The sequence below is a fragment of the Leucoraja erinacea genome, chromosome 17, assembly GCF_028641065.1.
Source record: "Leucoraja erinacea ecotype New England chromosome 17, Leri_hhj_1, whole genome shotgun sequence".
NCBI classification, from domain to species: Eukaryota; Metazoa; Chordata; class Chondrichthyes; order Rajiformes; family Rajidae; genus Leucoraja; species Leucoraja erinaceus.
The window spans coordinates 12469507-12490609 of NC_073393.1; the positions used below are offsets into that span (position 1 = coordinate 12469507).

General features: G+C 46.8%; 1 protein-coding gene across 1 annotated transcript in view; it reads right to left on the reverse strand.

The window, feature by feature from the left end:
* Nucleotides 1-21103, reverse strand: part of cetp (cholesteryl ester transfer protein, plasma) — a 38774-nt gene that overhangs the window by 12746 nt on the left and 4925 nt on the right. Inside the window, exons 4-11 of the mRNA XM_055648559.1 lie at nucleotides 20588-20658; nucleotides 17614-17701; nucleotides 13990-14059; nucleotides 8885-8945; nucleotides 7569-7660; nucleotides 4416-4592; nucleotides 2255-2305; nucleotides 415-582 (exon numbers count right to left, since the gene is read on the reverse strand). Of these exons, the coding sequence (XP_055504534.1) occupies nucleotides 415-582; nucleotides 2255-2305; nucleotides 4416-4592; nucleotides 7569-7660; nucleotides 8885-8945; nucleotides 13990-14059; nucleotides 17614-17701; nucleotides 20588-20658 (778 nt within the window). The remainder of the gene's footprint in view (nucleotides 1-414; nucleotides 583-2254; nucleotides 2306-4415; nucleotides 4593-7568; nucleotides 7661-8884; nucleotides 8946-13989; nucleotides 14060-17613; nucleotides 17702-20587; nucleotides 20659-21103) is intronic.

Consider the following 21103-nt stretch of genomic DNA (forward strand, 5'->3'; position numbering starts at 1 on the left):
TAGGTGACAATTCAGGTCAGGACACTGCTTTAGACTTCAGCGCCCCCAGCTGGCCGTGTCCGGTATTTTCTGTCTTTATTTTTGAGCATAGAACAGTGCAATGCCTTTAGAAAGGAGATGAGGAAATCAGAAGGTGGTGAATCTGTGGAATTCATTGCCACAGACGGCTGTGGAGCCCAAGTTAATGGATATTTTTAAGGCAGAGATTGGCAGATTCTTGATTAGTAAGGATGTCAGAGGTTAAGGGGCGAAGGCAGAAGATTTGGGTTGAGAGGGAAAGATAGATCAGCCATGATTAAATGGCACAGTGGTATGATGATGGGCTGAATGGCCTAATTCCCGCTCCTGGAAGTTATGAACTACAGCAAGAGAATTGAATCTGCAGCTCACAATGTAGGCGCCGAATATACTCACCATTTCCATGTACAGTGCTGTGTAGGAATCCTTACTCTCAGGCACAACGTCAACCTCTATAGCTACTGATCCCTCCAAAATGGTGCCCACACGTTTGAAGAGAATGCTGGGTGGCCGGAGTGCTGTGAGTTTGACCATCAGGTCATTTATAGGAACAGCGGGGAATACCTGCAACATAACAGAGTCATAGAGTGGTGCAGTACACAAACGGGCCCTTTGGCCCACCATGTCCATGCCAACCTTTTTGCCCATCTACATATCCCACCTGCCTGCAATGGATAATATCCTTCTTAGTCTAATTATTTAAATATCTGTCTCTAAAACGTAGTAATGTTCACCATCTCCCATGGCAGCACATTATGGATATCAACCACTGTCTGTGTAAAATGCCTCCCCCTAAAACTCCCCTTGAAGACTCCTCCCCCCCCACTTTAAGTCCGTGTCCTCTTACTTTTAATACCCTGGCATCTTCTTCTTCTGTCATATGTCTTTTAGACCTGCAGCTCCATTGAGGCGAGAAATAGAGTTTGACTATTAGCTATGCCGTTATATACCACCAGGTCACCCCTCAGCCTTCAATGCTCCATGGAAAACAAGCTCATCTTGTCCAATGTCACTGCATATCTAGTCCTCCAACTCAAGTGGCATCCCAGTCAATGTCCACTGCATTCTCTCTCCAACACATTTATCCTTTCTTTATTGTGGCAAACAGAACTACTGGCTATACTCCGTGTGGCTCAATCAGCCTTTTAATACCACAATGTAACATTCCTACTCTTATATTCTTTCCCTTGATCGATGAATGCAAGCACACCATATCCTTTCTTCACTTTCCTAGAGATTTATGGTGCCACCTTCACGGAGATTTAGACTTAAGATTCCCAAGACTCGCTGTTCATCAACATTTCTGTGTCCTGCTGTATAATACAATATAGAACATTTTATACAGTATCCTTAACACCAGCTCCTGTAAGGAAGTTCCTTACAGTTTAGGAGCAAGGAGGTCCTACTGCAATTGTACAGGGCCCTGGTGATACCGTACTTGGAGTATTGAGTGCCATTTTAGTCTCCTAATTTGAGGAAGGACATTATTACTTTTGAGGGAGTGCAGCGTAGGTTCACCAGGTCAGTTCCCGGGATGGTGGGACTGACATATTCTGAAAGAATGTGTCGACTGGGCTTGTACTCACTGGAATTTAGAAGGATGGGGAGACCTTATTGAAACATGTAAAATTCTTAAAGGATTGGACAGGCTGGATGCAGGGAAAATGTTCCCCATGTTGGGGGAGTCTAGAACCAGGGATCACAATTTAAGAATAAGGGGGTAGGCCATTTAGAACTAAGATGAGGAAAAATATTTTCACCCAGGGAGTTGTGGATCTATGGAATTCTCTGCCACAGCAGGCAGTGGAGGCCAACTCACTGGAGGTTTTCAAGAGAGAGTTAGATTTCGCTCTCAGGGCTAAAGGAATCAAGGGATATGGGGGAAAAAGTATCTGATTTTGGATAATCAGCCATGATCATATTGAATGTCGGTGCTGGCTCGAAGGGCCAAACAGCCTACTCCTGCACCTATTGTCTATGTTTCTATGATCCAGCATGGACAGATTAAAGAATAATAGCGAATTAGAATTTGTCTATGGATTATTGACTGCAAATTTGCGAGCAGATGATTTAGCGGTTTATTTATGACTGTGTAACTATGATAGAACTGATTGTACAGAGAGATGTCACCATGTCAATGACAACTCAGTTAGTGCAGATCCAAAGTTTACCATCCCCCTCCAGAATGTTTCCCTCAGTGAGTCTTACTCCTTATTACATAACCAAGGAGACGTACCTGCTGTAAGACGTTTAGCTCGTGTTTAAATTCTCCAGCTTCGAACACCTTCTGAAAGAGCAAGCAAAAAACACTTCAGTGTCTCATTTGATTCTCCTGCCTCGAACATCAGAGAGTCAGAGAGAGCGAGAGAGAGAGAGATAAAAGAGCGTTTTATTGTTACATGTCCCAAATCTGCACCATGTAATTCTTGCTAGCAGCAGCAGCAGCACAATAGTGTGTAATAGAGAACACAACAAACAGCAAAAGAAGCTCAATAAATAAAGCATATAGAGGTAAAACAAAACAAAGCCAAAAATCCCTGGTGTAACCCAGGCAGTTGGAGTTTATAGTCTTCAATTGTTTAGTTCAGTTTAGTTTAGAGACACAGCATGGAAACAGGCTCTTCGTCCCACTGAATCTGCACCTACAAACCTGTACGTCTTCGGATTGTGGGAGGAAACTGGGGAAACCCCACGCAGGTCACCGGGAGAACGTACAAATTCCATACAGACAGCACACTTAGTCAGGATCGAACCTGGCGCTGTAAAGTCCCTGTCCCACTTAGGAAACCTGAACGGAAACCTCTGGAGACTTTGCGCCCCACCCAAGGTTTCCGTGCGGTTCCCAGAGGTTGCAGGTGGTTGCAGGTAGTGGAAGCAGGTAGGGAGACTGACAAAAACCTCCGGGAACTGCACGGAAACCTTAGGTGGGGCGCAAAGTCTCCAGAGGTTTCCGTTCAGGTTTCCTAAGTGGGACAGGGGCATTACACAGCAACTCTACCGCTGCGCCCGAACCTGGACATTATAGTTTACAGATTCTGAAACCTTCTTCATAATGGCAGGAGTGAAATGAATGCGTGGTCAGGGTGGTGTGGAGCCTAGATGATGATGGCTGCATTTTTGAGTTGGTGCCTCTAGACCCCTTCGATGGTGATGTTGCTGTAACAATGTCACAAGCTCCAACTGGCCCCCACTCCCACCCACAAACTCACACCCAGCTGCTCACTCATTGCCTTCACAATGACAGGCAACACTGTACTTTGCTGTGCCTGTCACCACAAGGAACTCATGCTGTCTGCAGCAGAGTCTTCAGGTTGGGAGAAGGGTCGTGACTCAGTTCTCCCCGCAGATGCTGCCTGACCTACTGAGTTACTCCAACACTTTTTTGTCTATCTTTGGAATACATTAGCATCTGCAGTTCTTCGTTTCCACTCTTCATGGATGGGCGCCCTGGCTGATTTCCATCACCTACCCTCCACTCTCCCTCTCCCTCCTCGCCACCTCTATCCTCCAGCTTTCTGTCACACACCTGGGCCGCCCTAACACCGAGGCGATCTTCCTGCAACATTGCATGGAGTGTTGGAATGCTCACGCCCATAACAAGCTGTTGTTGCTGGTGGCACCATTGTAAATGGATGATGGAGCCAAGGTGAGGAGAGTCCAGATACAGAGCAATTATGGACCACCTGAATGTGGAGACGGGCTGGCCGATCGGGTGGGGAAAGGCTGAAGACACAGAGTTCACCTCACGAGCTCACTCACTCACAGAGCAGATAGTACTTCAGGGCACTGTTCATATGCATCTGCTCATGTCGAGGCCACTGGCATTCCATGCTTTTGGAGAGAAATTTAATCAACCAGTGGCAGAGTTGCTGCTTCACAGCACCAGACCCCCAGGTTCGATCCTGACCTCGGGTGTTTGTCTGTGTGGAGTTTGCAAGCTCTACCTGTGACCGTGTGGGTTTTTTTTCCCGGTTTCCTCCCACATCCATTGTAGAAACATAGATAGATGCAAATCCCAAAGACTTGCAGGTTTGTAGGTTAATTGGCTTCTGTAAATTCTGTGTGGAAACAAGAAACTGCAGATGCTGGTTTCTCAAAAAAAAGACACAAAATGCTGGAGTAACTCAACATCTCTGGAACAAAGGAATAGGTGGCGTCTTGGGTCGAGACCCTTCTTCAGACGGTAGACATCTCGACCCGAAACATCGCCTATTCCTTTTCTCCAGAGATGCTGGCTGACCTAGCTGAACATGGATAAGTGATGTTTCAAGCCAGGACCCTTCTTCAGAATAGTGTGAATGGGTGATCAATGGTCAGTGTGAACTCAACGGGCCTGTTTCCATTTCAAGCAATTCAATCAATCAATTCATTTATTCCTGTACTGATCTGACACATACCAGCAAATCATCGTCCACCAGCTTCAGAGAGAGCCGATCGTCCAGATAGGCTGCGTACAGCAGAGAGTTGATCACAGGCTCCGACACCCACAGGTTAAACATTCTGGTCTCTACTCGTTCAAATGGGATGGCGTTGGGCTTCTGGAAAACTGAAAAGTTCTTGTAGAACACACTACCCTGTGCAACACAACAAGGGGTTACTGTAACAAGGGAATCAACAAGGGGCGGAGATAGACAGCAAAGCACTTTGAACAGCAGTCATTGGAATCGGCATTTGTTATTGCAGCCTTCTTTGGAAGCCGCAGTGACTTCACACATATATGTATGGGAAGGAACTGCAGATGCTGGTTTACACCGAAGATAGACACAAAAGGCTGGAGTAACTCAGCGGGTCAGGCAGCATCTTTGGAGATATGGAACAGGTGACTTTTCGGGTTGACCTTTCTTCAGACACAACAAGATGTGTGATGGTGCATGTTTTTGACGATGTATCTGTGCGTGTGTGCGCGCATGTCCGTGTGCAACATGTCCATCTCTGTGTGCGTCTGAAGAGTCTCGACCCGAAACGTCACCCATTCCTTCCCTCCAGAGATACTGCCTGTCCCGCTGAGTTACTCCAGCTTCTTGTGTCTAACTGTGCTGGTGATATCCTCACCCAGCGAACTGTAATGCTGACACCCGCGTGATTACTGGCTGCTGCGGGGCAAGGAGATGTTCACTGCCTGACCCGGTCTCCATGCACATGTGTGAGCTGCACGTGTGGCTGCATTTATCAAAGGTCTTCCCGAAGTTACAATGGGGTTCTCTCCGAGTGGAACCCTGACTGTTCGCTAGTTGGAAAAGTATCTGCCCAGCGACATACTTAAATAAAACACAGACCATCCAATTGCAGACCATCCAAAGGCAACGTGCAATTAAAGCACAGTGTTTGACTCAGCGATTCAGATATTGCCGTAAACCGGGCTCCACTCAGAGAGTGGTGCGTACATTCAACAAGCTGCCAGAGGAGGTTGTAGAGACAGCTACAATTACATTTTAAAAATGTTTGGACAGATACATGGATAGGAAAGGATGAGAGAGATATGGGCCAAACTCAGGCCAATGTTATGTCTACATAGGCATCTTGGTCAGCATTGACAAATTGGGCTGATGGGCCTGTTTCTGTGTTGTATAACTCTATGAATAAACTTTTTTGAATAAAACACTGTTAAAACTTAGGTTACACAGAAAAGCTGGAGAAACTCAGCGGGTGCAGCAGCATCTATGGAGCGAAGGAAATAGGCAACGTTTCGGGCCGAAACCCTTCTTCAGACTGATCAGGGGTGGGGGTGGGTGGGGACAAGAAAGGGAAAAGGAGGAGTAGCCGGAAGGCTGGAGGGTGGGAGGAGACAGCAGGGGAGCTGAGGAAGGGGAGGAGACAGCAAGGACTAACAGAATTGGGAGAAGTCGATGTTCATGCCCCCGGGGTGCAGACTCCCCAAACGGAATATGAGGTGCTGTTCCTCCAATTTCCGGTGCTGCTCGCTGTGGCCATGGAGGAGACCCAGGACAGAGAGGTCGGAGACGGAGTGGGAGGGGGAGTTGAAGTGCTGAGCCACCGGGAGGTCAGCTAGGTTATTGCGGACCGAGCGGAGGTGTTCGGCGAAACGATCGCCCAACCTCCGCTTGGTCTCACCGATATAGATCTGCTGACATCTAGAGCAGCGGACGCAATAGATGAGGTTGGAAGAGATGCAGGTAAACCTCTGTCGCACCTGGAACGATTGCTTGGGTCCCTGAAAGGAGTTGAGGGGGGAGGTAAAGGGACAAGTGTTGCATCTGCTGCGGCCGCAAGGGAAAGTGCCCGGGGAGGGGGTGGACCGAGAGGGAAGGGAAGAATTGACAAGGGAGTTATGGAGGGAGCGGTCTTTGCGGAAGACTTCTAACCGACATACACTATAAACCCACTGACTCCCATGGCTATCTGGACTACACTTCTTCCCACCCTGCTTCCTGTAAGGACTCCATCCCCTACTCCCAATTCCTCCGTCTACGCCGTATCTGCTCCACGGATGAGGCGTTCCACACCAGGACATCTGAAATGTCCTCACTATTCAGGGAACGGGGGTTCCCCTCCTCCACCATAAATGAGGCTCGCACCAGGGTCTCTTCCATACCCCGCAACACTGCTCTCTCTCCCCATCCCCGCACTCGCAACAAGGGCCGAGTCCCCCTAGTCCTCACCTTTCACCCCACCAGCCATCACATACAAAAAATAATCCTCCGTCAGTTTCGCCACCTCCAACGTGACCCCACTACTGGCCACATCTTCCCATCTCCCCCCATATCTGCCTTCCGCAAAGACCGCTCCCTCCATAACTCCCTTGTCAATTCTTCCCTTCCCTCTCGGTCCACCCCCTCCCCGGGCACTTTCCCTTGCGGCCGCAGCAGATGCAACACTTGTCCCTTTACCTCCCCCCTCAACTCCTTTCAGGGACCCAAGCAATCGTTCCAGGTGCGACAGAGGTTTACCTGCATCTCTTCCAACCTCATCTATTGCGTCCGCTGCTCTAGATGTCAGCAGATCTATATCGGTGAGACCAAGCGGAGGTTGGGCGATCGTTTCGCCGAACACCTCCGCTCGGTCCGCAATAACCTAGCTGACCTCCCGGTGGCTCAGCACTTCAACTCCCCCTCCCACTCCGTCTCCGACCTCTCTGTCCTGGGTCTCCTCCATGGCCACAGCGAGCAGCACCGGAAATTGGAGGAACAGCACCTCATATTCCGTTTGGGGAGTCTGCACCCCGGGGGCATGAACATCGACTTCTCCCAATTCTGTTAGTCCTTGCTGTCTCCTCCCCTTCCTCAGCTCCCCTGCTGTCTCCTCCCACCCTCCAGCCTTCCGGCTACTCCTCCTTTTCCCTTTCTTGTCCCCACCCACCCCCCCCCCTGATCAGTCTGAAGAAGGGTTTCGGCCCGAAACGTTGCCTATTTCCTTCGCTCCATAGATGCTGCTGCACCCGCTGAGTTTCTCCAGCTTTTCTGTGTAACCTTCGATTCTCCAGCATCTGCAGTTCCCTCTTTAACACTGTTAAAACTTAAATCTGGATTCAGAGTTTATCCACATTGGTTACAGATGACATCACATGTACCGTCAGTGTAAGGCACAGTTACCTTATGCCATGATTCCACATATTCTGAGGTAATCATGGGATCACCAGTTAATTCTATACTTGTGGAAATCTCCCCATCGCTTAGGAACGCTCCTGTTTGAGAAGCAAAGTTACTCGTTAATAAGAAGCCCGTCTGCTCATAACAACGTGAGAATTAGTACATGTTCCTCAAACCCGCTTGCCCATTCAATAAGGTCAATCTTAAGTCCACTCTACCATCTGATCCCAACACCTAAATGTTAACAGTCTTAAGGGCCTGTCCCACTTGGGCGTCATTTGCGCGTCATTTACGTGACATAATTTACAAGTCACGACGCACGCTTCATGACGCACACATGATGTGTGCAAAGTGCGCATGGTGTGCATATGGCGTGCATATGGCGTGCATATCGTGCATATGGCGTGCATTACGCTGCATGGCGTGCATTACGTGCGCATGGCGTGCATTACGCGCGCATGGTGCGTGGTGACGTAGGCAGTGACGCGCGGTCGCAAGCAGCGCCCCAGGATTTTGGGATTCACAAAATCTTTGCACGCCACCTGCGTGACACGCAAATGACACCCAAGTGGGACAGGCCCTTTACACTTCAATATAGATAAAAGAGGCTGCAGTTACTGGTTTACAAAAAAATGAACAAAGTGCTGGAGTAACTCAGTTAGTCAGGCAACATCCCTGGAGAACATGGATAGGCAACACTTTGGGCCAAGACCCTTTTTCGGATGGATTGTAGTTTGTAACCCAACTAGATGAACATTGAATTCTCCAATTTCATGCAACTAACTGACAAGCACTTACACCCTCCCCACCCCCTCCCTTTTTATTATGTATTCTACATGTCTTTTTTCTGCTGAGATAGGAAAACACTGGATTGAAGCAACCCTATTTACAATTCAGTAAGCTAGTTGGTTTAGTTTTGAGATAGAGAGCAGAAAGAGGCCCTTCAGCCCACCGAGTCAGCGCCAATGCTATCCTACACACTAGGGACAATTTATATTTATACCAAGACAACTAACCTACAAGCCTGTACGTCTTTGGATTGTGGGAGGAAACCGGAGCATTCGGAGAAAACCCACACAGATCATGGGGAGAACGTACAAACTCTGCACAGACAGCACCCGTAGTCAGAATCGAACCCGGGTCTCTGGTGCCGTAAGGCCGTAGCTCTACTGCTACACCACCATGCCCCCAAAGACCAAAGATGTTATTACTACAGTAAAGGCAAGGTGTACCAAAAACGGAGGATAATAATCTATAGACAAGGTATCAATTGCATATCATCATTAATAAAAAATACTACAGTCCAAAGTAACTCTTACCAGCTTGCTGCAGAGTGAAGTCTGACAGTAGATTTGACATTTTATGGATTTCTGCACAGATCTTAAAACAGATAAACAAAGTTTAGAAAAGGATGAAGCCAACTTCCTGTTGCCAACTTGAACTTTCATTAACCAATCAATCCCTATAGGTTGTAAAAGTAATAATTACTTTTGGTTTTACTTTGGGATGTGAGCGTGAGGAGACTAGAGCAGGTACATGAATAATCACAAACATGAGAAACTTAAATTTCTTCAGTCTGATAAAATGAGTCCTTTCTTCAGGGACTAAAAGCTGTATCAGAGCTGATGTACTGTAGCGACACCTGGTGGTGACTTTGGGTAGTCAAACCCTTGGATTGGCTGCACCGGTCACATGGGCGCAGGGGGCGACATTTGCATGCTTGTTACCGAGTTGTATGAGTCTAGCACCACACTTGTGGAAGTAGCATTGTGTTTTTGGCTGTCTGACCGACCCGAGTTTATTCGTTATTTTACCGTTGCAAAGTAAAACAATTTAAATTCACTCACTGTCTCGACTCGCCTAACTGGTGACCCTGACGCGTCCACTCGTATATTGGACGTCAAGAATTCAAGCCACCGCCGGTCCTGACGCTCAGCAGAATGCCGTTGGCTTCAAGCTGCCCATGTTCTGGGTCGAACAGCCGCAGGTTTGGTTCGCCCACGTAGAAGCGCAGTTTCATCTCCGTAACATTGTGGTAGACGACACCAAGTACTTTCATGTCGACGGCGCGCTTACACAGGAGATGGCTTCGCAGCTGCTGCCGTTCCTTCAGGACCTGCCGGCACTCGCTAAATACGAAGGCCGCCCGCCTCTTAACACGTGGACGGGTTGGGCGATCGCAAGTATTCCATGCCGATGGCCCCTGATGGACGGCCACCACTCGTGTCTGCTCTTCGAACAGGCGTTCTTAGAGCAGATGCCTGACGACATCCGCCTCATGCTCGCCGGTGCCGATTTCGCTGACCCCATGCAGCTCGCCAAGAGGGCCGATGAACTCTGGCTCGCGAAGCAGCAAGATGGTGGCTCCATCAACCGGATCCCCGCGCCAGTGCGCCAGTCGCCTCTGCTTCCATCGCAGAGCCGCAGCCACGTGCCGGTGACCAGGGTAAGCACAAATGGTGCTTCCACCATCTCCACTGGGGTGCTGAGGTGCGACGATGCCATCAACCCTGCTCGTTTCAGGACAACGCCTCACCTGATCGCCTGTAGAGGTGATCGTGATCGGCCCAAACAACCGCCTCTACGTCCGTGACCGTCGTTCTGGCCAGCGTTTTCTCATTGACTTAGGGGCTATCGTTAGCATCGTCTCGCCAACCGGACACGACACCCATGCTGGTAAGCGGGGCCCTGTGCTCACGGCTGCTAATGGAAGTACCATTCGCACTCACGGCGCGCGGACCCTCTCGCTCTCATTCGGCTTCCGCCCGTATGAGTGGACTTTCATCGTGGCCGATGTCGCACAACCACGTGGGGTCTACAGGCGTCTGAACACCATGACAACTGCGGACCGCTACCCAGTGCCCCACATCCAGGACTTTTCCGCCCACCTCGAGGGTGCCGCCTTCTTCTCTAAAGTTGACCTTGTCCGTGGCGATAACCTGATCCCAGTCCACCCGGAGACGTCCCCAAGATTGCGACAATCACCCCGTTCGGGTTGTTCGAATGGCTGCGTATGCCCTTTGGATTGAAGAACGCTGCGCAGGCATTCCAAACACTTCTGGACAGGGTCGGGAGGGGTCCTCCGTTCGTCTTTATCCTGGCATCCTGGTCGCAAGCTGCACCCAGGCCGAGCACATCGAGCACCTGCGGACTAGTCCAGCGCCTCCTCGACCATGGCCTCATAATCAAGTGCCAGTTCAGCCTCCGTTCCAACTCCTTTCTGGGGCGCAGTGTGACACCTCAAGGTGCTGCCCCTTTACCCTCGAAGGTGGAGGCCATTCGGCAGCTTCCCCGGCCGAGCACGGTAAAGGGGTTGCAGGAATTTGTCGGGAGCGGGTGAGCGGGCTAGCTCCAGTTCCCACCTTGCCGCACGGCTTGCCAGTGTTGCACGTGCCATCGTCTACGAGGGGCCGTTCCGGGTGTTGCGATCTGGAGTCGCCACCTTCACCTTGGACGTGGGGGGCCGGGAGGAGATCGTCTCCGTCGACCAACTCAAGCCTGCCCATGTCGACGTTGACAGCCCGGTGGTGGTCGCGCAGCCCCGACGTACAGTTCATCCGCCGGCCGAACGAGCTGCACCTGCCCGTTCCCCCGACCCGGTTCTACCCATTCCTCCCGCCCTTTTCCGGTCTCCTGGCCCTGTTTGGCCAGTCCCTCTTGTTACGCCCGGACCGCCCCGCCTCCGCTTACCACATGATCTGGTCGTCATATCCGGGTCCCTGCTCGGTTCCGTACCTTGGGTTCTGGGGGGGTGGGGGAGTGGGGGGTCCTCTAGCGACACCTGGTGGTGACCTTGGGTAGTCAAACCCTCGGATTGGCTGCACCAGTCACGTGGGCGCTGGGAAGGGGGGGGGGGAGCGATATTTGCACGCTTTTTACTGAGTTGTATGAATCTAGCGCCACACTTGTGGAAGTAGCATCACATTTTTGGCTGAGTTTATTCGTTGTTTTACCGTTGCAAATTAAAACAATTTAAATTCACTCACTGTCTCGACTGGCCAAAGTACAACCTTTAAGTGAAAAAGAAATTTGTTGCACATATAAAAATATACTCCAAATATTTATATATATCAATGTGCATGACCTACTTATAAATTAAAACAAGTTTTATATTCCTACCAATGCAAATCTTGAACTCAAGCCTGATAAAATACAGGGCCACCACTGATTTTCCAGCACCATTGGTTCCAGAGCCTTGCTGGATTATCCATTTTGCTGGACCAGTAGAGGTCACGGACTCTGAGAGGAGTCCAACTGTACAGCAATGGCCCGCTTCGGATGCCTTGGGGATGAGATACCAGCCAGGAAGTCAGCTTCGGAAGTTGGTAATGGGAAATGGATCTGCTGGCTCCTGCCAGACCGAGCTCCAGAGCCCCGGCCACAGGGGTCAGATAGGACCCACTGAATGGCCGCGGAGGACCAGATGAGGTTGAGATCGGCCGCCTCACCCAGTCTAGGTGCTACATTTTCCGGGGGAAGTCCAAGTAGGATTTCAAGTGCGCTCTTTTTAATTTTATAGACAATAGATGCAGGAGTAGGCCATTCGGCCTTTCCAGCCAACACCGCCATTCAATGTGATCATGGTTGATCATCCCCAATCAGTACCCCGTTCTTGCCTTCTCCCCATATCCCCTGACTGCGCTATCTTTAAGAGACTCTATCTAGCTATCTCTTGAAAGTATCCAGAGAACCGGCCTGAGGCAGAGAATTCCACAGACTCGCAACTCTCTGTGAGAAAAAGTGTTTCCTCGTCTCCGTTCTAAATGGCTTGCCCCTTATTCTTATACTGAGGCCCCTGGTTCTGGATTCCACCAGCATTGGGAACATGTTTCCTGCCTCTAGCGTGTCCAAACCCTTAACAATCTTATATGTTTCAATAAGATCCCCTCTCATTCTTCTAAACTCCAGAGTATACAAGCCCAGCCGCTCCATTCTCTCAGCATATGACAGTCCCGCCATCCCGGGAATTAACCTTGTAAACCTACACTGCACTCCCTCAATAGGAAGAATGTCCTTCCTCAAACTACGCAACCAAAACTGCACACAATACTCCAGGTGTGGTCTCACTCGGGCCCTGTACAACTGCAGAAGGACCTCTTTGCTCCTATACTCGACTCGCCTTGTTATAAAGGCCAACATGTCATTCACTTTGTACACTGCCTGCTGTACCTGCATCCTTACTTTCATAGACTGGTGAACAAGGACCCCCAGATCCCATTGTACTTCCCCTTTTCCCAACTTGACGAAATTTAGATAATAATCTGCCTTCCTGTTTTTGATACCAAAGTGGATAACATCACATTTATCCACATTAAACTTAATCTGCCATGCATCTGTCCACTCCCACAACCTGTCCAAGTCACCCTGCATTCTCATAGCATCCTCCTCACAGTTCACAGTGCCACCCAGCTTTGTGTCATCTGCAAATTTGCTAATGTTACATAGAATCCCTTCATCCAAATCATTGATGTATATTGTAAATAGCTGCGGTCCCAGCACCGAGCCTTGCGGTACCCCACTAGTCACTGCCTGTCATTCTGAAAGGGACCCGTTAATCCCTACTCTTTGTTTCCTGCCTGCAAACCATTTTTCTATCCATGTCAGCACTCTACCCCCAATACCATGTGCCCTAATTTTGCCCACTAACCTTCTATGTGGGACCTTATCACATGTTTATCCGTATTGAATGAGGTGCCGGTCCACCAGTTGCTTGAAAACCAGCAGTGAACCTGTAACAGATTAATGACAGGTCTCATGGCCAACTAAATGGCCATGGCCAGAATTTGGTGTCCAAAGATCAGAAGTCTAACAAGAGCACACTCTCAGGAGCCGACTGGAGTGTAGCAAAGCTCAATGTATATAATGCTGGAGGCACTCAGCAGATCAAATGGGATCTATGGGGAATGAGAAAGATCCAGTGTTTCAGGTCAGGGATCCAGAACATTAGTATTGGGACACACCTTTGGGTCCTGCCTTCGAACATTGTCATTAAAACCTGGTCATCCCAGAGCAATGGTTGATGGCTGCACCAGGGACAATAATTTCTGGGCTTTGCCTTTAAGGGGCACTCCACCGGAAACCTCTACTTCCTTTGCCTGACAGGCATCAAGTTGGGTGATAGATAAAAGAGTGAATGTCAGCCGGATGTGACTGATCAAGTTTCTGTAGCGTGTAGCCATCTGTGCTGGACACGGTGCAATTTACTCCAAGAGGAAAGAACAATTTCCAGACGTTCAGCACTGAAGAATAGAACAGCACCGCTCATCCTGATTTTCAACCAAGTCCCTCGAAGCTTCATGAATCCACGACTTATTGTGGATTTTGAAACTAACACTGAGGCACATAATGGCCAACATTGCCCTGACCTTCAATGTAGAGTTTTCGAAAGTGTTATTTATAGAAAATGATAATAATACATATTTACCTGTCCTTTAAGAATTTGTCTCAAAGTGAAAGAAACAAAGTCCGTCAACAGTTGCCTAATCCAGTTGACCCTGTGTGCAGAAAGTGTGAAGAACATAATGTGAAAATAATTTAATTGCTCAATTAGTTTCAATTTATAATATCAAAGAACAGGCCATGATTGTTGAGGTCAATACAGGAAAACTGTGAATATAACAGGGAATAACAGAGCCAGAAATACATGGCAGGTCAGGCAGCATCTGTGGAGAGCAAAATGGAGTTTATATTTCAAATCAATCTTTCATCAGTGGCAGCTGGACTCTGAAATGTTAAGTCTGTTTTTTTCTCTCTGATCTGCTGCGTATATCTGGCATTTAGTGTTGTTTTTATTTCAGGTTTCCAGTCTGTTTTTCTTTGCCTTTAGTTCAAAATTATATGTTTTAATTAATTTTAGAAATGCGCATCTCACTCTACTGGTTGGCATTGATTATTTATTTATGCTGTATGCAAGGCACTTCAGAAAGCAATTAAACATAGAAACATAGAAAATAGGTGCAGGAGTAGGCCATTTGGCCCTTCGAGCCTGCACCGCCATTCAATATGATCATGGCTGATCATCCAACTCAGTAACCTGTACCTGCCTTCTCTCCATACCCCCTGATCCCTTTTAGCCACAAGGGCCACATCTAACTCCTTCTTAAATATAGCCAATAAACTGGCCTCAACTACATTCTGTGGCAGAGAATTCCAGAGATTCACCACTCTCTGTGTGAAAAATGTTTTTCTCATCTCGGTCCTAAAAGATTTCCCCCTTATCCTTAAACTGTGACCCCTTGTTCTGGACTTCCCCAACATCGGGAACAAAGTTAACTACAGGTTTATTATTGTCACACCTATTGTTTTAGGTACAGTGTAAAGTTTAGTTTTACATGCTATCCATAGAGATCAAATAATACTGTACATAAATACATTCAGAGCAAAAGGAAAGATACAGTGTATCTGAGAATATAGCTCTCAGCATTGCAGCGCATCAACTCCATAGGCAATTTCGCAGTGGAGCGGACAAAATGTACAGGAAAGAACTGTAGGTGCTGGTTTAAATCAAAGGTAGACGCAAAATACTGGAGTAACTCAGCGGGTCTGAAGTAGGTTCTCGACCAGAAACGTCACCCATTCCTTCTCTCCAGAGATGCTGCAGACCTGCTGAGTTGCTCCAGCATTTTGCGTTTAGCACCATGCACAAAGTCCAATGTCCGCAATGAGATGGAGGTGAAATCTACATTATCCTGGTTTATGGAAGGGCCGTTCAGAAGCCCGATAACAGAGGGGAAGAAGCTGGTCCAGAGCCTGGTGTTGCGCCCTTTTAAGCTTCTGTACCTTATGCGAGAGAGGTGCAGGGAGAAGAAGGGATGGCTGGGTTCAGACAAGTCTTTGATTATGTTTGTTGCTTTTCCAAGGCAGCGTGAAGTGTAGATGGGGTCAATGGTTGGAATGGACTGGGTTACATCTACAACTCTGCAATTTCTGGGGGTTTTTTTGCTTGAAGGCGTTTTATTTTTCTAAACTGAATACAATTCTCACACTGCAGTTGAGAGTTGAACAAACTGTCTGGATTACTGTTTCTATGGTACAAACAACCACTGCCATAAGCTTCCAAGACCTTCAGAAGCAAGAAGGATCCAGATGAAACAAATACAAGCAGTGTCTAATGTATAAAAAAGCATGTACTGTTGTTGAATGTCCATTTACATCTGAAATTGCCCAGAGATCAGGATGCAAAAAAAAACAGAAGAAGAAAGCAGGTACGATTGGATTTAGAACACAGAGAAACATGAAACGTCACAAGTGCGAACTCTCCAGAACTGTGAGTCCCTCATCACCCTCTCAATTAGATGCCATCACTTGATGAAGCAACCTCTACTTTCAACCTGAACTTTCCTCCCTCCATCACATGTGACCCAGCCCTAGATCATAATCGTCCAGTCAAAACTGGATGAGGTGGGAGAAAGGAGTGACTTGTAATAACCAACCAAGAATACGTGTAAAATGTGGGCTTATATATGTGTCTGCATATTTTCACCTCATAACATTAAGGGGATGCACTTCTGTGTTTCTTCCAAAAGATGGAAATTTTCATTCCCGGCTTTGCCTACAGGATGAGTGAACACCATCCAGTGATGTACATTAACACAGAATCGTATTAACAGACCCTCAGTAACCCTGAATCCTTGGACAGCTGACATGTTCTATTCCCCTCCGACATCTCAGATTCCAGACTTCCAGCCGTGGTCTATAACTAAAGCAGCTCTCCTTGACAACAAGGCATCTGAGGCATGTTAGAATGCAAGCAGAATGTATTCCAGGCAGGTAATGCAGACTTCATTGACAACAGAAGTGAAATGAGGAAAAAATGTATTCAATGCAGTGCATTGTAACCTGTAGTGCACTGACTCCTAGGATGGAAGATGTTATTTGACTTTATTTACAGAACTACAGACTGATATTTCACATTTGTACCAATTTGAAAAACAAATTGTGCTCAAAAATATCCACAGGGATATTAAAAATGGGGCAACTGGATCGCACTTTATATACCTGTACTGGGACAGACTCATACTTTCTGTGCAGTGCCATTCTGTGCCCTGAAGACTTTAAAGCAAAAGCTTTTTAGGAAAATTAATTTCTGTCCTGCATTCAGTCCTGCATTCAGTATTGTAATGAAACTACATTGAAATTGCAACAGTAAAGTTGGATTTTTTCTCCCATTAAAATTAATTTGCAGAATCACAAACATAATGGCTTCCATGTAATATTGCAATATATGACATGATAATTAATTCTTTTTTTTTTCCCCACCACAAAACATTTCTTGGTTTATTCAAAAGCGTTAGACTGATGCACTAAGTGATATAGCTTAAAAAATGGTTAATCAGGAAAATAAATCATTAAAAGACTGGATTCTCATTTAGAGTAACAAGGCTGAAAAATCTAATAATATTGCTGCTTGGATAATGAGCACAATTGGAAAAGTTTCTGGACTTGCACAGTCAGTGAAATCTCCAGATTCCAACCAGGAGGGATGTGGGCAGTTATAAAGGCAAGTTAATTTTCAACCAACATTTAAATATAAATTGCTGAAAACATGAGCACGAATTGTCTTGGGACGTTACCCAATGATATTTCAAATTCCAATGTTTAAGAAAGAACTGCACATGCTGTAAAAAAAAAAAAAAAAAAAAAGTGTCTCGACCCGAAACGTTGCCTATTCCTTCGCTCCATAGGTGTTGCCTCACCTGCTGAGTTTCTCCAGCTTTGTCTACTTTTAAATTCCAGTGATCTTTTACATTCAGCTAACTGATATCACCTGTAACACTGAACCAGAATAAGTAACCACTTGATTCCTAAAGATCAAATCAATAGTGCTGTCATGAACTTATGACCTTATCATTCATTCTCAAAGTGACCATTTTGCTCGTGGATAGTACCATCATTCTACTTTATATTCACTGCCATTAAAGATTGGATAAAATATTACAGAGCAGAAGAATTCTCAGTATTTCGCATGTCAGCACCAATGTCTGGGATTGTGCGAAGAAACTAAGCAAAAATATCAGAACTTTTCATTCATTTCAATTTGTTAACTTACTGGCTCTGTTTTTGCAGCTGCAGCGTTAGCTTGTGGAAGTTCAGCACGCAGTCCGAGACAGTCAAGGCTATTCGGCCGTTGTCGTAAGCTGCGCAAGACAAGGAGAGCAGTCATGGTGACAGGAACCCATTGGGTCACCGTGAATCATCTTATCAGCGGCACATCTAGTTTGTCCTGGTTTTTGGCATGACTTCAAGAAGTAGGACCACCTAAAGCTGCTTTAAAATTTAATGCAAAAAGTATTTTCCAATTTTAAAAAAAATATCGGCCTGCTTTTTGGCACAACTGGTCAGTTGGCCTTTGTAATGGAGGAACCTTTTCAACAACTTTGGGCTTGAATCATACAGAACAGCAATGGAAACATGGCAACTCTTGTGTACTGCCTCTGTGTAATGTACTATTCCTTCACTCTTGTACTTAAGTATGACGTGCCTATGCGTAGTAAAGTTTTTACTGAACTGTGTGAAGAATGAATTTAACCGAACCCAAGTACAAATTATGTTTAGTTTAGAGATACAGCATGGAAACATGCCCTTTGCCCCATTGAGTCCGTACTGACCAACAATCACCCATACATTAGTTCCATCCTGCACACTAGGCCCACTTTACAGAATCCTAATAACTTTACGCCTTTGGAATGTGGGAGGAAGCTGGAGCACCCGGAGAAAACCCACGGGGTCACAGGGAGAACGTACAAACTCCGTACAGACAGCATTGTGACGGGATCGAACCTGGGTCTCTGATGCTATGATGCAGCAGCTCTACCGCTGCACCACTGCGCCTCCAGATGTGACAATGATTTACCGTTGATCTGATGGTTAGTGGAGGAGGCGGGAGGGGCATGGTTGACATTGGTGATTTACGGTGGTCAGGGTAAAGGGCATCTCACACAAGTGGTTGGGCAGAAGTCAATCTTCAGGGGAGATGGGGGAGTACACTAGACCCAGGATGGGTGCTTGGAGGATGAACACTTGGCCTGGAGGAAGCAGTCCTGCTCCTCAGAGCTGAAAGGCATTCCCACCCTCAGCCTCGCTTCACCTGCTGAGACGACCATGGAAAGCTGGTCAACTATAGTTAATAACAAATGAATAAATAAAGGTGGCCAATTTCCCTCCAGGGATGAATAACGTTCCATTGCATCGTTTCGTATCATATCATAATATTTAAATAAATCCTTCCTTCCTGGATTCTGGGATATGATTAGTGCCTGGCTTTCATTCCGCCCTCTGCTACAACTGAAAGAGAACACAGTAGGCTCCTAGTTCAGATTTTTAACTTTTTAATCTTCCTACCAGACTGAAATCCACCACAATGCTTGCAGGTAAATAATTCAGCATAACACAGATCATGCATGATTACATTGGAGCAGTGGTAGAGTTGTTGCCTTGCACTGCCTGAGACCCGGGTTTGATCCCGACTACGGGTGCTGCCAGTACGGACTTTGTACTTTCTCCCTGTGAACGTGTGGGTTTTCTCCGGGTGTTCTGGTTTCCCCCCACATTCCAAAGACCTACAGATTTTCAGGTTAATTGGCTTCAGTAAAATTGTCCCTAGTGTATAGGATAGTGCTAGTGTACAGGGGATTGCTGGTTGGTCTATATCTCTAAAGTGGCCTATCAAATCATTGTTCATTCTTGTTATTTAATACATCACCAGTATCCACTGAACAAACAGTGTCATGATAAGCCATCACGTTCCCCAATGGTGCCACATGTAAAGTTGCAAGGCTTTAGATAAGACAGCATACATTTCAGCTTCAGGACCCTGCTCCCAGCAGGAAAATAGTTGCTGGCTCATTGCTTGATCAGCAAACAATCATGATCATAAGACAATGGAGCAGAATTAGGCCATTTGGCCCCTGATCTATTTTTCCCTCTCCACCCCATTCTCCCGTCTTCTCTCAGTAACCTTTGACACTCTTACTAATCAAGAAGCTATCATATCAATCTCCACTTTAAAAAAAGCCCAGTGACGTGGCCTCGACAGCAGTCTGGTGGCAATGATTTCCACCGATTCACCACCCTCCAAAGGAACGTGGAAAGATGAAAAGGGCTGTCATAATTGTGATTATTTTCAGGTTATTTTACCCGAATCTGACCAGGCCCTCTTCACCGGCTCCCACATCAACATCACAAACCTCTGTGAATGAATAACTCAAGCTCCAACTCATCCCGATCTACATCCTAACATTCCCATCTATATCCCACTCTCAGGCCCGAGACCCGGCTCTGTTCTGGGACGCGAGCTATCGCGAGCAATTTTGGGCACCATATCTGAGGAAGGATGAGCTGGCCCTTGAGAGGGTCCAGAGGTGGTTTACAAGAATGATCCCAGGAATGAGTGGGTTAACTTATGATGAGTGTTTGACAGCACTGGGCCTGTACGTGCCCGAGTTTAGAAGGATGAGGGGAAGGGGGACATCATTGAAACACATTGAATAGTGAAAGGCATGGATAGAGTGGATGTGGAGAGGATGTTTCCACTAGTGAGAGAATCGAGGTCATAGCCTCAGAATTAAAGAACGTTCCTTTAGGAAGATAGGAATTTCTTTAGTCAGCGGGTGGCGAATCTGCGGTATTCTTTGCCACAGAAGGCTGTGGAGGTCAAGTCAATGGATATTTTATAAGGCAGAGATAGATTTTCGATCAGTACAGGTGTCAGGGGTTCTGGGGAGAAGGCAGGAGAATGGGATTAGGAGGGAGAGAATGGCAGAGTAGGCTTGATGAGCCGAAAGGCCTAATTTTGCTCCTTTCACATGACTTTATATGAAGCACACTGCAGGATCATAAATATTAATTAAAACCAATAAATAAGAAATGCACCCTGTAAAGAAAATAATCAGAATCAAATTTGTACATAGACCCCTAGAAAAGACATTTGTTTCACAAGTATAAGGAATTGGCATTTGGCAATAAATCATACAACAAAGCAAGTTGAGCCTAATTTCTTGAAGGACATTAAAGACCACACCCACCTAGAGTTAGACCAAGATCAACATCAGTCTGGACCTCAATTTTAAAATCCAGTGAATTATTTATCTTTAACCTAAGGAAAGAAATAATTGAAGATGATTTGTTTAAACACACTATCCCATAGTCATATCCATTACTCTGGTGAACTTATTGACCCCTGCACAAAGTGTGCACAACATTTGCTCAAAGAGAGTTATACAGTCACAGAAATAGGTCTATCAGCTCACCAAGTACACACCAACCATTGAGTATCCAGGGTACAGAGTTTCATCATGCCTGTAGTTTAGTTTTTAGATTAGAGATACAGCACAAAAACAGGCCCTTCGGCCCATCGAGCCCGCACCGACCAGTCATCTCCGTACACTAGCACTGGTCTACACACTAGGGACAATTTACAATTTTTAACCAAAGCCAATGAACCTACAAACCTGTACGTCTTTGGAGCGTGTGAAGAAACCAGAGCACCGGAGAAAACCCACACAGTCACAGGGAGAACGTACAAACTCCGGAAAGACAGT